Below are 17,894 nucleotides of genomic sequence, written 5' to 3'. Positions count from 1 at the left end.
CCTCCTGAGTCACGTGTATAAGCTATTCTCAAGAGTCGTCATGAACCGTCTCGCCAGACGACTTGACGAGTTCCAGCCCCCAAAGCAAGCCGGCTTTCGATCAGGCTACAGCACCGTGGACCACATCCATACTGTTCGGCAGATTGTGCAGAAGACCGAAGAGTACAATCAGCCGCTGTGTATGGCATTTGTGGACTGCGAGAAAGCCTTCGACTCTATCGAAACCTGGGCAGTGCTCGACTCATTGCAGAGATGTCATATCGATTGGAGATATATCGAGGTACTGAGATGTCTGTACAACGCCGCTAAAATGACTGTCCACATCCAGGACTGTAAGAAAGGCGATCCAACTGCGCAGAGGGGTGAGACAGGGGGATGTAATATCCCCGAAACTGTTCACCAACGCGTTGGAAGACGTTTTCAAGACGCTGGATTGGACTGGGTATGGAGTCAATGTAAACGGCGAGTAAAGCTCACACCTTCGATTTGCCGACGATATCGTCATCATAGCAGAGTCGCTGGAACAACTCACCGAAATGCTGCGTAGCCTAGGCGAGTCTTCCCGGTGTGTCGGTCTCGGTATAAACTTGGACAAGACCAAGGTCATGTTCAATAGGCATGTCGTGCCGGGACCGATATACGTCGAGGGGAAACCTCTCGAAGTTGTTAGTGAATATACCTACCTAGGACAAATAATACAAGTCGGTAGGAACAACTTCGAGAAGGAAGCCGATCGAAAAATTCGCTTGGGATGGGGAGCATTTGGCAACCTTCGTCAAGTCCTCAAGTCGTCTATACCGCAATGTTTGAAGATGAAAGTCTTCAACCACTAGGACTAGTCCACAAATTCAAAGTCGCTATGGAGAGAGCTATGCTCGGAGTATCTTTGAGTGTCCTAGAGTGGAGACCGCGAATCGGCAAGCGCAGCGTAGGGCGCCCTCCAGCCAGGTGGACCGACGACCTTAAGAAGGTGGCGGGCACCAACTGGATGTGGAAGGCGGAGGACAGGGAGCTTTGGCGCACCTTGGGAGAGGCCTATGTTCAGCAGTGGACAACGATTGGCTGTTGATTGATTGAATGAACACAAATTCACTTAAGATTTCAATGAATTGTTATGAAAGAAAAAATAACTTTCTTCAGGACCTAAAATCAACTTTAAGCCCTCATTCATGGAGTTGATAATATTTAAATTCTCACGGCTTGTCGTGGTCCGGTGGCCTTTTCCCTAATCGCTTGCAGATGCGACTCGAGTCTTTGTTGACTTGCGTCTTGTTTGTCACGTATCCTGGATCTCAGAGCGTCCGCTTCGAGCTCAGCGGCCGCGGCCAGTGCTGAGAGACGGGACTTTACACCTTCCGCCTGTGAAAATAAAGTTTAATTTAGATTGACAACCAATTGCAGTAATATCTCGATCATTGGCATTAAAATATTTTTTATAAATTGGGAAGTGTTTACAAGATTCAGATATCGCCAAAGATAGCTAAGCCCTTTTTACTTACTGTGATAGATAATGTATATAATATTGATCATCAATACGAATTTAGTACTTGATTGATTTGTTAAATACATACTATAAGTATAAAAACTATCTGCTAATTATAATTACTTTTTTTATTGGCACGCATTGTACAAAACTCATGAAAACGACGAGTTGTTTTATCATATTATGAGTAATTTCGAAGTATAACTTACAGCCCGGCTAGCTCAGTCGGTAGAGCATGAGACTCTTAATCTCAGGGTCGTGGGTTCGAGCCCCACGTTGGGCGAATTCTTTTTTTTTTTTGTAATTTTTATTTTTTGTAAATATTATAATTTTTTGTAACATATGATATTAAAAAATAGAAACTTCAATTTTTTTGTTAAGGATGGCAAAAGTCTGAAAGATTTGAAAAGTAATATATTTCCTTAATATATGTAAATAACAAGTTTTTAAAAATAAAACTATTTTTTATGTCAGTATTTTTTACACATTTTCATTATTTACAATATTCTTGGTTTGTTGGGGTCAAATTTTTTTTTTTTTTTTTATATTCGCCGAGAGGGCAAATGACTCTACTCCACCTGATGGTAAGTGGTAGTAGAGTCCAAACGCGACGACGGCCAGTACAGACGGGAAGAATGTTCTGCACTAGCCGCCTTCGCCTTGCCGGCCCGCAAGATGCTTCTTCACGCCTCGTTTGAAGGAACCCGGGTTGTAAGAGGAGGGGAATACGTGAGCTGGTAAGGAATTCCATTTTTTGGAAGTGCGACAAAGAAAGGAATTGCCAAATTTCTTTGTGCGCGATGGAACTGATGTCACAGTTAGGCGGTGACATCGAGAGCCAGCTCGCGTGGATTTATGAAGGAAGGGGGAAGCAGGAATTAGAGAGAATAATTCCTTTAACTTTAATTTTTTTTTAACTTTTGCAAGTTGAATTAGAGCGATTTCTGTTACTGCTCAAAGTTAAAACTTTACATGTTCGTTCAGTTCCGATCAAATCGCATTATGGTAAGGATGACCTGATTCTACGCCACGGATCGACTGCAGTCGTATGAACTCCTCAACTCTAGGAAGTCGGTCAAAAGCGTGGACACGATTTTTTTTTGTTTACAATGTTTTTTAACTACCATTCTATTTACTATTTTGCCTTATGTGTCAAAATAGTTGAAACTATTATAAGGTTACGGGTTGACTTTAGTTATTTTAATTAAAAAATTGTTATTTTAAATAATAACTCCACGTGCAGCCGGCGCCCACCGCCCTCCCCCCCCACACCTTCTCGCGCGCGGCGTCGTCGCGCTCCTGGCGCCGCAGCTCGCGCAGCTCCTCCACGCGCGCGTCGCGCTCCTTGCGGCGCTCCAGCATGCTCTCCACGTGCAGCCGGCGCCCCCCTTCCCCCCCTCACCTTCTCGCGAGCGGCGTCGTCGCGCTCCTGGCGCCGCAGCTCGCGCAGCTCCTCCACGCGCGCGTCGCGCTCCTTGCGGCGCTCCAGCATGCTCTCCACGTGCAGCCGGCGCCCCCCTTCCCCCCCTCACCTTCTCGCGAGCGGCGTCGTCGCGCCCCTGGCGCCGCAGCTCGCGCAGCTCCTCCACGCGCGCGTCGCGCTCCTTGCGGCGCTCCAGCATGCTCTCCACGCGCCGCCGGCGCCCCCCCCCCCCCTCACCTTCTCGCGCGCGGCGTCGTCGCGCTCCTGGCGCCGCAGCTCGCGCAGCTCCTCCACGCGCGCGTCGCGCTCCTTGCGGCGCTCCAGCATGCTCTCCACGTGCAGCCGGCGCCCCCCTTCCCCCCCTCACCTTCTCGCGAGCGGCGTCGTCGCGCTCCTGGCGCCGCAGCTCGCGCAGCTCCTCCACGCGCGCGTCGCGCTCCTTGCGGCGCTCCAGCATGCTCTCCACGCGCAGCCGGCGCCCCCCGCCCCCCTCACCTTCTCGCGCGCGGCGTCGTCGCGCTCCTGGCGCCGCAGCTCGCGCAGCTCCTCCACGCGCGCGTCGCGCTCCTTGCGGCGCTCCAGCATGCTCTCCACGTGCAGCCGGCGCCCCCCTTCCCCCCCTCACCTTCTCGCGAGCGGCGTCGTCGCGCTCCTGGCGCCGCAGCTCGCGCAGCTCCTCCACGCGCGCGTCGCGCTCCTTGCGGCGCTCCAGCATGCTCTCCACGCGCAGCCGGCGCCCCCCGCCCCCCTCACCTTCTCGCGCGCGGCGTCGTCGCGCTCCTGGCGCCGCAGCTCGCGCAGCTCCTCCACGCGCGCGTCGCGCTCCTTGCGGCGCTCCAGCATGCTCTCCACGTGCAGCCGGCGCCCCCCTTCCCCCCCTCACCTTCTCGCGAGCGGCGTCGTCGCGCTCCTGGCGCCGCAGCTCGCGCAGCTCCTCCACGCGCGCGTCGCGCTCCTTGCGGCGCTCCAGCATGCTCTCCACGCGCAGCCGGCGCCCCCCGCCCCCCTCACCTTCTCGCGCGCGGCGTCGTCGCGCTCCTGGCGCCGCAGCTCGCGCAGCTCCTCCACGCGCGCGTCGCGCTCCTTGCGGCGCTCCAGCATGCTCTCCACGTGCAGCCGGCGCCCCCCTTCCCCCCCTCACCTTCTCGCGAGCGGCGTCGTCGCGCTCCTGGCGCCGCAGCTCGCGCAGCTCCTCCACGCGCGCGTCGCGCTCCTTGCGGCGCTCCAGCATGCTCTCCACGCGCAGCCGGCGCCCCCCGCCCCCCTCACCTTCTCGCGCGCGGCGTCGTCGCGCTCCTGGCGCCGCAGCTCGCGCAGCTCCTCCACGCGCGCGTCGCGCTCCTTGCGGCGCTCCAGCATGCTCTCCACGCGCAGCCGGCGCCCCCCGCCCCCCTCACCTTCTCGCGCGCGGCGTCGTCGCGCTCCTGGCGCCGCAGCTCGCGCAGCTCCTCCACGCGCGCGTCGCGCTCCTTGCGGCGCTCCAGCATGCTCTCCACGTGCAGCCGGCGCCCCCCTTCCCCCCCTCACCTTCTCGCGAGCGGCGTCGTCGCGCTCCTGGCGCCGCAGCTCGCGCAGCTCCTCCACGCGCGCGTCGCGCTCCTTGCGGCGCTCCAGCATGCTCTCCACGCGCAGCCGGCGCCCCCCGCCCCCCTCACCTTCTCGCGCGCGGCGTCGTCGCGCTCCTGGCGCCGCAGCTCGCGCAGCTCCTCCACGCGCGCGTCGCGCTCCTTGCGGCGCTCCAGCATGCTCTCCACGTGCAGCCGGCGCGCCGCCTCCAGCGCCTGCCGCCGCGCTCCCACGGCCGCCTCGCGCGCCGCCTTCTGTTCCTGCGCACCCGCGTCGTTACACGTTACTCGACATTGCTGAATACTATTCAATATCTCCTTTTACTCCTCCTTTTTTTACTTTTGGGTAATCCATGGGACTATGACTAATTTCTTTATTACCTTCAACATATTTAGGAAAATTTACGGTCATTTCTGTTATTTGTAGTAGCCAAACCTCAATGCTTTCTAGAAAATCGACTATAAGAAAAATTAAAAATTATGAAAATAATTTTTTTTGCTAATCATACTGTTTTTTACCTATCGATAGACCTCCAAAATTCATAGACAATAGGCATAGGTACACGTCTACTATTACTGAAAATAATTTTATTTCCGCAATAAACTAACTGTTTACGCAAATAATTGCATTTTCATTTACTTATTTTGAATTTCGCTCGTAAACACCCGCAGGTGTCATGGCGCCTACACGTGACGTCACGCCTCAATAAACGACAGTAAATTTTGTATTATGTCTATACTCAACGAAGAAAAGCAGAAAATACTGCGTATTTCCTAAGGTTAAAAATTAATTCCAAAGTTTACAAGTGGTGTGCGGTCCCTCTATAAAAATACAATCGAATGCCAACCAGATCGAAGAACAATCTACAGAAGCAGAACGACCATATAAGTAAGTAACGAAAGATGATGGTTATTGAAGAATGTGAAAAGCAATTAAAAGAAACTATGGTTACAGAACATTTTGAAGAAATTGCCAATTGAGGCAGATTCATAAAGATTTATTATATAGTAATGATATATTTAAACTTATAGAAGTATTCATAAATATGTAAATTCACAAATTCAGTACTAGTGAAACTAAATGAAATATTGTCTTAAAAGTTCTTACTGGTATAAATATTAGGGCTCTTCATATGCGAGTAATACTATAAAGCTAACAGAAAAAAACCCTAAGATAACACTAAAGACAAATAAAAATGTACTTACAAGGATGTTTTCACATTTCGAAATTCAGATGAGCAAAAGCTTTTTTTTGATGAAAGAAACTCTCCTAACATGAACAACTCCTGGTTAAATTAGAGGAATTTGCCTTAACAAGAACTTGTTCCATCATTGATAGATCTTGGATGTTTTATTTTCTTCACAAATCTCTTTTCTTCGCGAATAATCAACGACTCAACTAATTAAACGATGCAAAATAATTTTGAAACGCGTAAAAACAACAAATGTTCAAGAGAAACGGTTATAGATACAAAGGCGTGACGTCATTCGCTCTGATAGGTGTTTCAAATAAAATGGCCGATTGCAGAATTTTATACTTTTATTTTATTAAAAATCTTTTTAATCTCAATGTGTATATTAAAATGAGATCATTTTTTAAGAATCCTTTTAAAATAGTTTCTTCTCTAAAATCATTTATTTTTTAATTCTTTAATACTGTCATAATGCTTTTTTTCTATACATAGTACAATATACAGGTTGGTTTGATACTAAACTTATTTTCTTAAATAAACGTCTATATTTTTGTTTTTTTTTTTAATAACCTTTTGCTATTGAAATTGATAAATAAACAACTTTGACTTTCAATTGACATAACATTTGAGTTTAACTAAGGAGAAGGTGTGGTTTAATAAATGAATGATAAAGTAAGGAATAACATATTTCATTGTTTTCATTTCATTACTTGTAATACATAGTTTAAAAAAAAAAACATTCTAATTCCGTTTCCGATCTCTCAACGTTTATTGTTTTTTAGGGTTAGACGTTGTTGTATCTAAGACCTGCTTTGCAATGACAAAAAAACTCACCAGTTTATGAAGTCTGTCGCGCCTCATCTGCCTCAGCCGAGTGGTATGAGACCGGCACTGCTCCAAGAACTCGTGACGTCTGTTCTCTGCTTCCAACTGCTTAATGAAAGCTATCTCACGCAACTTTTCTTCTTCGTCATGCGCTTTGCGAACAATGTCCTGGAAAAATATATAATTTTTAACGATATAATATATCTTTAAAGTGCATACATATCCATAGAGTTTATTATTTTAATATAACCTTTTTTTTATTTTCAATGTGGTATAAAAATAAATGTTTCCTGAGACACATTCTCTGAATCTTCAATGGTTTCAGTGGATTTCTCCACACTTCTTAACCTTACTTCAACGAGACTTCCGGTATCATAGCTTATTGTCAAATTTTAGTATTACATTCTTACCTTTAAATGTTGATCACGATTTTCTGTCGCCTTTTGTAGTCTTCTCTCCATTCTGATTCTTTTCTCGTCTATCAATTGATTTTTCGCGATCTAAAATAATATTAATAACTCATTAATGATTGTCTCCATCGAAATTTAAATTACCAAGAGATATATTCACCTTTACTTCCTCGACTCGAGCCAGTAGCTGATGAATCTTCTTGGCCCGTTCAGTCTGAAATTCGAGCCTTTGACGTTCAGCCCTCTGCTGCTTCGCTTGGAGTCTGAAAATTCAATAAGAGTTTTTCGAATAATACTATACAACAGTAAAAACAATACATATAGCAAAAATGTTTATTTACATTTTGAAGTCGCTAAGCTTCTGAACAAATTTTGTTGCAGTTTTCATTGCTGTAAATTTTAGTACCCTAGAATGTAAATAAGGCATGAATAATATGTGACATGAAGCGAGTTATTAGTTAGCCGACATACTAGCATACTGCGAATGTGACAACAAAACAACACCACCACGAGCGTCCATAACCACCCAGCACCACCACACACCACACCAGTTAGTTCAAAGTACTTGTATTTAATACCTGCGTAAAACATCTTGCAGGCTGCCTCTACGTTTGATACCTTGAGACAATTTAGCATGCAACTGTTGCGCTCGTCCTGAAAAATATTTATTTAAAATAATTAATATAAACTAATTAAATTTAGGATGTAATAGATTCTAGTCTATAAAATTTAGATTATAATAGATTAATTGGAGGAACGTAAATTTTTATTATTATATTATTGTTTTAAGTAAGTTTTACATAAAACGTTAAAAGTCATTTTAATAAGCCTTCTGTTCGTGTCAACGACATTATATATTAACCTTTAAAATACCATTATTTTTGCATTCCTCCAACTCTTTACCTGGATCCCTGGCGACCAAGGCTTCCAAAACGACAAGAGTATCGACGCGCTCCGCCCACGACATCCCGGCGAGAGCCGTCTCGTATTGGTCTTCCAAACTCGCAGCCAGCGAACCGAGAGTTTCAGATGGACCAGCTTGAGGCTCATCCGCCTGATCCTCAAGCGGATTTGAATCGGATTGAACTTCTGCCTCCGTCTGAAATTTTAAGTTAATGTTGATAAAATTTATATACTATATTCAATTGATGAGAAAAAGGAAATACTGAGTTTTTCTTAAAATTTAAAACGCTAACTTTAAATTTCATTTATCTTGTAAAATGACAAATTTATTCAAAAGGGGTTTTAAAGAATAGTTTGCCGATTGTAAATCGCTTTTAGTAAATTTGACGGTAAAAATTATATGACAGTAAAACATTTTGTTGGTCTCATGTATATCTAACTTATTTTTGGAGTTAACGATGTCAAAAGCAAAACAAGACAATTTTTTAACAATTTTTTGTCGCTTTATTAAAATCTTTTAATTTTTTTTGCCTGGAATTTTATTTTTTTATCTATTTAACTATATATTCATTTCGTAGTATAAAATATCTTACCTCGGTATCGTCGGTTTCAGTGTCTATATCAATGTCGTAAACTTGTTGTAGTTCAAATATTTGTCTATTTAGTAAATCTTCCTCCTCACAGAGCTTCCTTTGATCAACTTCCGATTGAAAATCTAAAGCCAAGCTAATTTTCCTTTCATTTTCTTCGATCTGTGACGTCATCTCCGCTATTTCGGACACTTCTGAGGGATCTGCCGCCTTCAGTATCTCATTTTGATCAGGGATCTGATCATCATCTTCTAAATACTTAAAAGTCGATTTAAATTGCTCTTTCCATTTGTCAAAATCGAATACTTCTTCTGTACTTTCTTGAGATCTTGCTAGAGCTGTAGTAAGACTCTCCAGGGACGAATGCAATCGATTTTTCGTCAATTCAGCATCATCATCTTGTTGTGCGTCCTTTATTCTCTCAGCTCTCTTTGTCAGTACCTTGTTTCGAGACGATTTCGTTCTTAAGCCAGTAACATCGGATTTTTGTCGGATCATTGAAGGGTCTCTCGGTGTAGCTCCATAATTTGGCTTAGCAGGCACGTTAACGACCTTCTCAGGTTCTATATCTTTTTCAATTTTCTCATCCAATTTTTCCACTGTTTGAGGTTGTTCTGATTTTGCACGATCTACGTTCGATACTTTCGGATCAATGAATTCCTTAACTTCTTCTTTAGGAGATTCCAGCATATTCAGAGTAGGCAGACTTGTTGTAGCAGATGGTTGATTGTATCTATTTGCCCAATGCGATTTTGAATGTTTCTTTGATTCGCGACTCAATCGTCTAGACTTTACAGTAAGCCAGCCCTCGTTATCGTTTTTATTACTATCAATGTTAAGTACTTCTATTGAATTGGCAACATCTTGCAACACCTGATCATCTTCTGGAACGAGAGTTTTCAGACTCTCGCTCGAATCTATTCGTGACATATCTATCTGTGCCATTGCATTATCACAAGTACCATAATCATCACAATCTTTATGTTTCTCAACTGTTACATCGATCTTTTCTTTTTTATCACTTTGCTCGGCAGTCTTAAAAGAAGTAGGTCTTGGAGAGCGTTTTTTAAGGACTTCTTTACCAGATGATGGTTTGGCATCACCAGAAGCTAACTGCATGTTTCTGTTCCGGTCTATCGGTCTTTTATATAATGTACCTTTATTGGTTGAACCAGTTGGATTAGTGTCAAAAAGACTAGTACGACCGGTTGTCAAATTAAACGGATAGCTACATTTATTGGTTTGATGTTTCTTTTGGAATGGTCTTTGAGTCTTAGGTGCGGTCGTAGGTCGCATTTCCACAACAGTTGAACTTCTTGCTAATCTTGTTGGGGTTTTAACTTCAATTTTAGCTGCGCTCAATGATTTTGGTTTAGCTGCTGCTTGAGAGTATGCTGGTTTAACAGGCTGCTTATTGTCATTGCTCGTTCTAGCAATATCATTAGTTTTTCTTAAATCATGATCTTTTTTGTTGTCATTTACTTCATCGGTTAATACGTCTTTCATAAACTCCTTCAAAATTGTAGGTTTATTTTCTTTTTCATTGTCTCTGTGTGGTATATCTGCGGTTAAACCACTAAACATATCATTTTCAATGTCTTCGATTGATTTCATTTGTACTTCAACTTTTATGTCCTGTTTATTTTGTTGTTTGTCAAATTCTGTTGTATTTTGAATTACTTGCAAAATTTCATCATTCAAAACTTTAAGTTCACTATTTATTTTAGGAAATGAATCTTTAACAATAATTTGGTTGCTGTTTTCTTCGCTTTGATCAATACTGAGAGAGTTTACTTTTTTAAAACGTTTAGATTCTTTGTCATTACCATTATTTTCATTTGTATTGGATTTAGCGCCAATCAAAGGATCTTTTGTTTTGATAGGTTTGTTATAAATACCCGTTGTATTTTCAGCTGGATTTTCAATATTATCAATGTGATTTTTGTCAACGTCAAATTTTGGTGAGCTGTCATTTGAAATGTCGGCAAAGTTTTCTTCAGATTTTGTTGGTGATTCAGTGGAAAAAATGTCTTTGTCGTCAATGTTTTCTTTCATGGCTTCACCTGGAATGATTTCTGTTTTATCTTTTTCTTTCTCGATATCTCGATTAATCATATTTTCATTTTTTACTAAATTAGCGGATATTTGCTTTTCTAAAAATTCACTTTCCATTGCATTCAGCTGAGCTGTAGTAGCTTTGGCCTGGCAAGAAATGTCTTTAGATATATTATCAGAATTTACTACTTTTGATTTAACATGTCTGGGGGATTTTATTATAACTTGTTTTGCACAAACATTTTGATATTCTTTTACTGTTCCTATTTCAACAGTACAACTGTTCTTCAAAAGCTTCGGCTCTCGTTTGTCCGGAACATCATTCTTATTGTTTTGTGCGCATAATTCAGATACATTCTCTTCACCTGTATCTTTTACATCTTTTTCTTTGATATCGGATAATCTAGGTGACTCCTTAGCAGCTTTAGCTTCTGGTTTAGCTGTTATTTTAGATGGAGCAATTTTGTTAGTAAAAAATTCAATATTGGCTTTAGGACTAGAGCTAGGCTGTGCCGTTATCCTAGGACTGATTTTACCGCTTCCTGGGCTAGCTTTACCGGTTAAATTGGGACTATTTTTTCCACTTGGAGTGTTATGACCAGACAAACAAGGGCTGTTTTTGCCAGACACGGATGGTGAACTCTTGACTGAGTAAGTGCGTCTTGATTCTGGTCTTACGAAATCCGTCTTTCTTATCTCCCAAGCTAGGCTCTGTGGTCTATGTGGTGGGGGTGTATTATCGTATTCCCATTTCAGTCTAAACCATTCTCCCAATGCTTTAAAATCACGCGTGTAATTCTCAAGCACTAATATAACTTCTTGGCACTCATTTAGATTTTCGTGAGATTCGACAGTATTGTAAATTTCACCGACCTAGAAAAACGATTTTTATTTTATAATTAAGATTTGACGTAATACGATTTAGTTAACAAATACAAAGTATAGGTTCTTAGCCTGTATGTAATAATATAATAATAATGATATAATGCAATGAATTTTAATATCAATATCGGCAATTTTTTATGTAACGCAACATTATACCTAAAGAAATCTTTAAAACAAATCTTAATACATTATTTTTTTAAATACTTACAGCTCTTTGTAGATCTCCAAAAAGTAAAGCCCAATAGCGAGCCCTTAATTCGGACCGTTTATCTCGACCAGCTGACGCGGAACGGAGACGAGACGCCCGCGGCAGTGCTCGCCGAACAGGAGGAATGGCACGAGGAGGCTTACGGGAAACCCGAGCTTTGAAAAATAATTACAAATACATAAAATTGTCATCAACGATATATAAAGACGCTTACGATTAATATATAAAAAAAAGTAATCAAATGTAATAAAACTTGATATACCAGACCAGATCAGCATTAACATTTGGGTGATTTAAAAATTAGTGACAATTTCGATCCACACATATATAGTATATATAAAAAATGCTTACGTATCATCCCTATATGCTAGTCCTTATTTAATCCAAAAATGTGTACCAACACATGCACTTTAAAGAACAAAACATTGTCCATTCGACGCGAGATTCAAAAATTGAATAATTCTTAACGAAATACACGTCCAGCTCTATTTCCTACCGCTAATCTATAGTCCATTCCACCCACACCACTGGGTATAGGGGTGGTAAGATATTAATACTTGAAGTAAATAGTTCATATATCATAGAGCGACATTTAAAGATTCGTGTCGTTGTCGATATGTTTACAAGAAACGATGAATTGAAACATCGGAAACTTTACAAGGACAAAGAGAATCGATTCAAATCTAAATAGGAAGTAATTTACGAAGACACATACGGATGACGAAGTTCCGCAATCGATTATGTAACTAAATCGAAGTTTATGGTAATTTGATTCAAGTGAATAAATAAATAAGATATTACTGGGTTAACATAATGTATAAAGCTTGAATAATTTATATTTTTGAACGCACAAATTTCTGAAACTTTTAGAACGATTTGAGAAAATATTCTTGCGCTCGATTTTTTTAATCTAAAATACGAAGGCTAACCACCTGATGATAAACGATCACCACCGAACCGATACCGATAGACATGGGCTTACAAGAAATATTAACCACTCAATTCCCAATAAAATAAGCATTCATCAATTTATATATTTCGTTGTTGATGTAGTCATTTCAGTCAAGCTATGTGCCTCGATGGTGCAGTAGCTAAATTATAAGGCTACAGATTCCGATGTCTTAGATTCAAATCCCGAATCGAGGCAAAAGAGATTTTTCCTTCCTTAAATAAATTCACAGCGGAAACCTCAGAGTTTGGAAGCCGACTCTGTTTACACTCGTATGCCTCGTAAACACGTAAAGCTATTGGAGATGCTCCTGAACTATGTATAACATGTACTTCGCAGTTAGCCCTTCGTTTAATAGGTCGGCATGACCGAAATCAGTAAGTAGGATAAAAATAAATATACACATATTAATAATACTTGAATTACAAAACACTTTTGAGAACATACCACCTAAATTACCGTCCCTGTAATAGAATAGACATATAAGTAATACGAATAAATCCACTGGGCGCGGGACCTATAGGGTACAAGAGATTATTTCAAAACAAAACCTTTATTATAATTTACGCTTTTACAGATTTACGGACTACAGATTGGTTGATAATTAGACAAATCATTAGATTTATATTAGTCTCATTGATTATAAAATACTATATGATGAAAAAGCATGAAATTGATTTTCATGACGGATAAATAATATTTTTTCATATATATTGTCAGGGGTATAGAAATGGATATAGGGTACCGAACTCCTCCCATCCCCACCCATACACTCGGACGAAGTCGCGGTCGGAAACAAATAAAATACAATAATAATTCCTATTCACTACTATGTATTGAAGATTAAACAAAATACGTACACACAGTTTCTATTAAAATGAACACAGCTAAACCAGTCTACTGGGAAATTAAAAGAATCGATTCACTCTTCTGACTCGGAGGCACAGAGTAATTAGTCTTTTGATTAACTGTAAATGGATATGCGTAACTTTAGTGAACTTGGTTTCTGCATAGAAGTTTCTAATTTAAAGTTTTTGCTGTGTCTATTGGGTTTTCGAAATATCTTTTTTAGCGTGTGAAAGTTATATTAGTCATAAAAGTAATCTATAAATATCCCACAGCTGGGCGAAGTCTTTTAAGGAATCGGTTCGGAGCTTATTTCATCCCGCTGCACGAATGCTAGTGGGAAAACATGTAGCAGAATTTCATCTACACAACCATATATACCACGTTTTACAATACCGCCGAGCACGAGATGAATTTAAAACACTATTTAAGCACATGAAAATTCAGTGGTACTAGCCTTAATTTGAACCCACTATCTTCGGTTAAGATTCACGTCTTCTAGCCACTGGACCATATCGGCTTCTATACGATATTCTTAGTATTCATTAATTCATTTTAAAATATTTTTTTAGTTTTGATTTAAAAAAATTCAAACGTTTCGCATTAAAATATTTCAAAAAAATATGAAAAGATATTAAAATATATTAATAACCTAACATAACAAAAATATATCTATTTTATTGAAATAAATGCAAAAATCGTGAAGTTATAAAGTAGGACGTTAGGACGTTAAGTATTATATTGTTGAGGGTAAAAATAGAAACCTAGACGGCAGACAATCGATATGGCCTGCTGCAGCTGTCGACACACGTGCCGGTCCGGACCATCAAATATTCAAATAATGTATTGATTCAAAAGCGATTACATCGTATATTGGTATTGAAATACTTCAAAGTCAAAACACTTTTAAGTTCATAATACACAATGATATATACGATCATTTCAATTGTTACGAACAATTCGTCCCTGACGTCATCAGAATATTCACGCTATCCTTTTAAAAATATATTAAAGCTCGTATTTGGTAGAGATGGGATTAACACATCTGAGATTTCGATACTATGTTTATTGATTAGATGTCAGTTATTTTGCGTATTAATTTGTCGCGTAATGTTTGTTTTAAGGGGCGCCATTTTTGTTATTACCCGAGTTTGTTATGACCAAAGCATCACAGTTTTTTTTTCCTTTACTGATGCAATGATAAGACACTCTCGAATTATCCATACAGGCAGTGTGAGCTTCGGACCGGGAAGCGACGAGGGCGTGGGATAATAATGATTCCGAGTAATTTTCTGTTGGTTTTTTAAAGCTATTTTCTGTTTTTAATGGAAATCAATTTTGTATTAGGCACTCGACTTTGTTGGTAACAGATTTACATACCACCTACTTATCTAGAGACAAGCCTACCTAAAAGGGAACAGCATCCACTAGCATTGCCTATGGACTTTAACCTGGTATAATGCGGCAATGGTTGCGATATTTAAGCCTTTATAAAGTACATCATTAATCATTGCTAGAAATTAAAAAATAATAATAATAAAGTTCGCCAGCCCCCGCGTTTCGCCAGCGACACAAATCAATATCAGCCAGAAATATTCGCTTCAGCTAGCTTTTAGTTCATTGGGTAAATCTATTATTATATATGAACTAATAATTTAATTCATACAGATTCCGTCTTTAAACAAAAACAGTTTAACAGAGAGAGACTTCATTAAACATTTTCACTCACAATAATATAATGGATGCATAATATAGGAGTTAAAACAACTACCTGATATGTTGTAATCAGAAAATGTTCTAAACATATAAAAAGGTATATAAGTCCTACATTATCAATGTTGGAACAAGCTTTAAGCTGTAAGAGAGAAGCCATTCCCAGCCGTGGGACATGATCATTATCTGATTATAGGAAATACAACAAAGATTTTTAAGAATATTGTTTACTAACTACACTTACTACTTTTTACTAGAAACACAAAAACCGAAAGGAACACTCAAATAAAAAATAGTAAAAAAATCATATCATAGCAGATTCTTTGAATTAAATAATATCTCAATTTGATCTCTACAACACTGATGCTGACATCACCTCCATTTGAGAATACACATGCTTTGTATATTAAAATATATAATTTGAATTCTGTTAAGTATTTCACAGATTTTCCTTTGTCATTTTTGACATTAACAGCATATTGATTTCAGGCAATTCTAAATCGAAGCTTAGGTAATTTTATTTACCTAATTCTGTTGTGTAAAAGTGACCTATTTTTAAATAAGGAATAGTTAAAGATTAAATGGATTTTAATAAAAAAAATAGTCCCTTTTCTGATAAGACAAATGGTCCTTTAGCACTACAGTTTTTAGTGGAAATCACTCAATGTTATCCTAGCTATTCATCTTCTTTATATCTTTTAATAGCAAAAACATAAGTGAAATTTTCATGAGAAATCAAATAAATGAAAAGGCAGTACCAAACGCCAAGACTAAGAAAAAGGATATAGAAATAATGTGCTTATAAATTAACTATAACAAATATACAATACAGTACTAAGTTCTTCTACATACCATTTAGAAATGGGAGTGAAAATCTAGTAATTTTGTACATAATTAGTTAAATCAAGTTAGAGATTATTCAAAATATTATTTTTCTTCTTCTTTCTTTTAGAAGTTTCACTTCATAGTGGCCAGTTTCTTATGAAATCTCATACTCATCAATCATGATTAAACTAAATAGCAATTGAAAATAATTTATAAAAGCTAATTCAGATTTTGTTTACTAAAATCACTCTCTTTTAAATCGCTCATCAATTTTGAACAAATAAGCCAGCTGTTGGTATGGGATCGCCTTCAATACAATTTTTCACAATCCCACTCCTGAATTGTTGATACCACATGATGTCTTAGATGTTATGCTTTTTATGCCAATAATTACATTAGGTTGCTCACCATTCAAATGAGCTTTATACTTAGGTTTAGTGGTAGAATAACTGAAAAAGTGGACCAAACTTTCAAAAACAAAACCTTAGAATTTTCATTCATAATTCACTACAGTACAAGATACCGTAAATCTTTTTAAGAACCTTGTTGTAAAAAATAATAACAATATACAAAAATAAAGTCCTCTTAGAAGCCAGTTCCATATTTATTAATTAATTCCCAAGCTCAAAGCCTAGCTTTATTCATGTGCAGAAATTATTATATTGCACGAGTGTGTAGTACAAATATGTTTATCAACATGCTACCTTAATATATTATCAAAATCAATTAATTTTCATAAAAGAAAATCTGACAAATATATAAAATATATTAACAAACAAAACTGTTGAAAATCATCAATAATTTAATGCATATAATAAATCTAATTAATAAATAGATGGTAAAAATGTAGGTAGGTAATAATAAAATTTTAAAAAATATTATTTTGCTCAACATATGTAACACACAAAATAAAACATCATTCTCTCTTCATGATTCCTATTGGAATAAGCTAAACTTGATTTCAATACAATTGACAAAATAAAATAAATGATGTAAAATAATAAATATAATAAAAGAAAGCCTACTCTCTAAAAAGTAAGTTACATTATAAGAATATTTAAGCAAATTATATACGTATATTTTTATTTAACTATAAGAATGTAGGGCAGTTAAACGGAATCAATACCTATGTAATATTAACAGTCGATTTTTATTGCAACTGCTTCCGCCCACGGTTGTTATCACTATTGACATGAGACATACCGTAATATTAATTTATAATAAAAATGTATTGATTTACCTGGCGTATCCACGGCGACGTGGAATGCCACTAGGTTCCTGGCCTCCCTGCCTTCCTCCTGCACTAGCTGCCTTACTTCTTCCATACCAAAACAACCAATAATACTACTGGCTAACGAAAAACAAATGGTAAAACTGAACACATCGCTCTCACAAATAAACTCGAGTTAAACAATAAAATTAGATGAAAATATTGTAAAAAATATTAAATAATAAATAAACTATGAAATTAACGCTTCAAAGACGGAATTAATAGCCACAATCGAAAAAATGGAACGTTAAATATTTTCATAACAATTCCCGATGTGACAATTTGATTTGTTTTTTTTTCGCAGTTCTATGGTACGCAGTAGCTTAAGTTTATAGAGTCTACTATTCATTAAAGTATTGATTTTTAGATTCGTACAAATATGTGATATTTTTTTGAGTATAAATATTAGATATAGATGATAATTTAAAAAATTGAAAATATTTAATTTAATATTTATCATGCTAGTTATAGAATAAATAAGGTTTATTTTTTTTACGGTTGAGTAGACGAGTCGAATGGCCGTGGAGTTCCTTTGCTGGATGACCTGATCTGACTACCTAATAATAACTAGCGATAAGCCATTATAGAACATTATAAATTTGCGTATACCGCATATCACATATCAGGAATACTACCGTGCTGTTCCAACGACATTGAATATTTATAATATATAAATCTACTGGTTCCGACTATATAAGGGTCAAATTTAGTGATTTTAATTAATAGTAATTGGTCGTGTCTAAAAGATTAT

General features: G+C 38.9%; 1 protein-coding gene and 1 non-coding gene across 2 annotated transcripts in view; one reads left to right on the top strand and one right to left on the bottom strand.

The window, feature by feature from the left end:
* The window catches only part of LOC126777490 (S phase cyclin A-associated protein in the endoplasmic reticulum), a 74,760-nt gene extending 57,103 nt beyond the window's left edge, over positions 1–17,657 (bottom strand). Inside the window, exons 1-11 of the mRNA XM_050500498.1 lie at positions 17,640–17,657; positions 17,114–17,224; positions 11,541–11,695; positions 8,396–11,320; positions 7,803–7,998; positions 7,478–7,553; positions 7,060–7,162; positions 6,900–6,989; positions 6,499–6,657; positions 4,562–4,732; positions 1,198–1,359 (exon numbers count right to left, since the gene is read on the bottom strand). Coding sequence (XP_050356455.1) covers positions 1,198–1,359; positions 4,562–4,732; positions 6,499–6,657; positions 6,900–6,989; positions 7,060–7,162; positions 7,478–7,553; positions 7,803–7,998; positions 8,396–11,320; positions 11,541–11,695; positions 17,114–17,198 — 4,122 coding nt within the window. The 5' untranslated portion in view covers positions 17,199–17,224; positions 17,640–17,657. The remainder of the gene's footprint in view (positions 1–1,197; positions 1,360–4,561; positions 4,733–6,498; positions 6,658–6,899; positions 6,990–7,059; positions 7,163–7,477; positions 7,554–7,802; positions 7,999–8,395; positions 11,321–11,540; positions 11,696–17,113; positions 17,225–17,639) is intronic.
* Positions 1,694–1,766, top strand: Trnak-cuu (transfer RNA lysine (anticodon CUU)). The gene has a single exon. It is a non-coding gene; the product is annotated as a tRNA-Lys (tRNA).
* Positions 17,658–17,894: the final 237 nt, after the last annotated feature.

The sequence above is a fragment of the Nymphalis io genome, chromosome 23 (assembly GCF_905147045.1).
Source record: "Nymphalis io chromosome 23, ilAglIoxx1.1, whole genome shotgun sequence".
Lineage (NCBI taxonomy): Eukaryota > Metazoa > Arthropoda > Insecta > Lepidoptera > Nymphalidae > Nymphalis > Nymphalis io.
The sequence above is the reverse complement of the archived record's forward strand: the minus strand, read 5'-3'. Positions and strand labels throughout refer to the sequence as shown.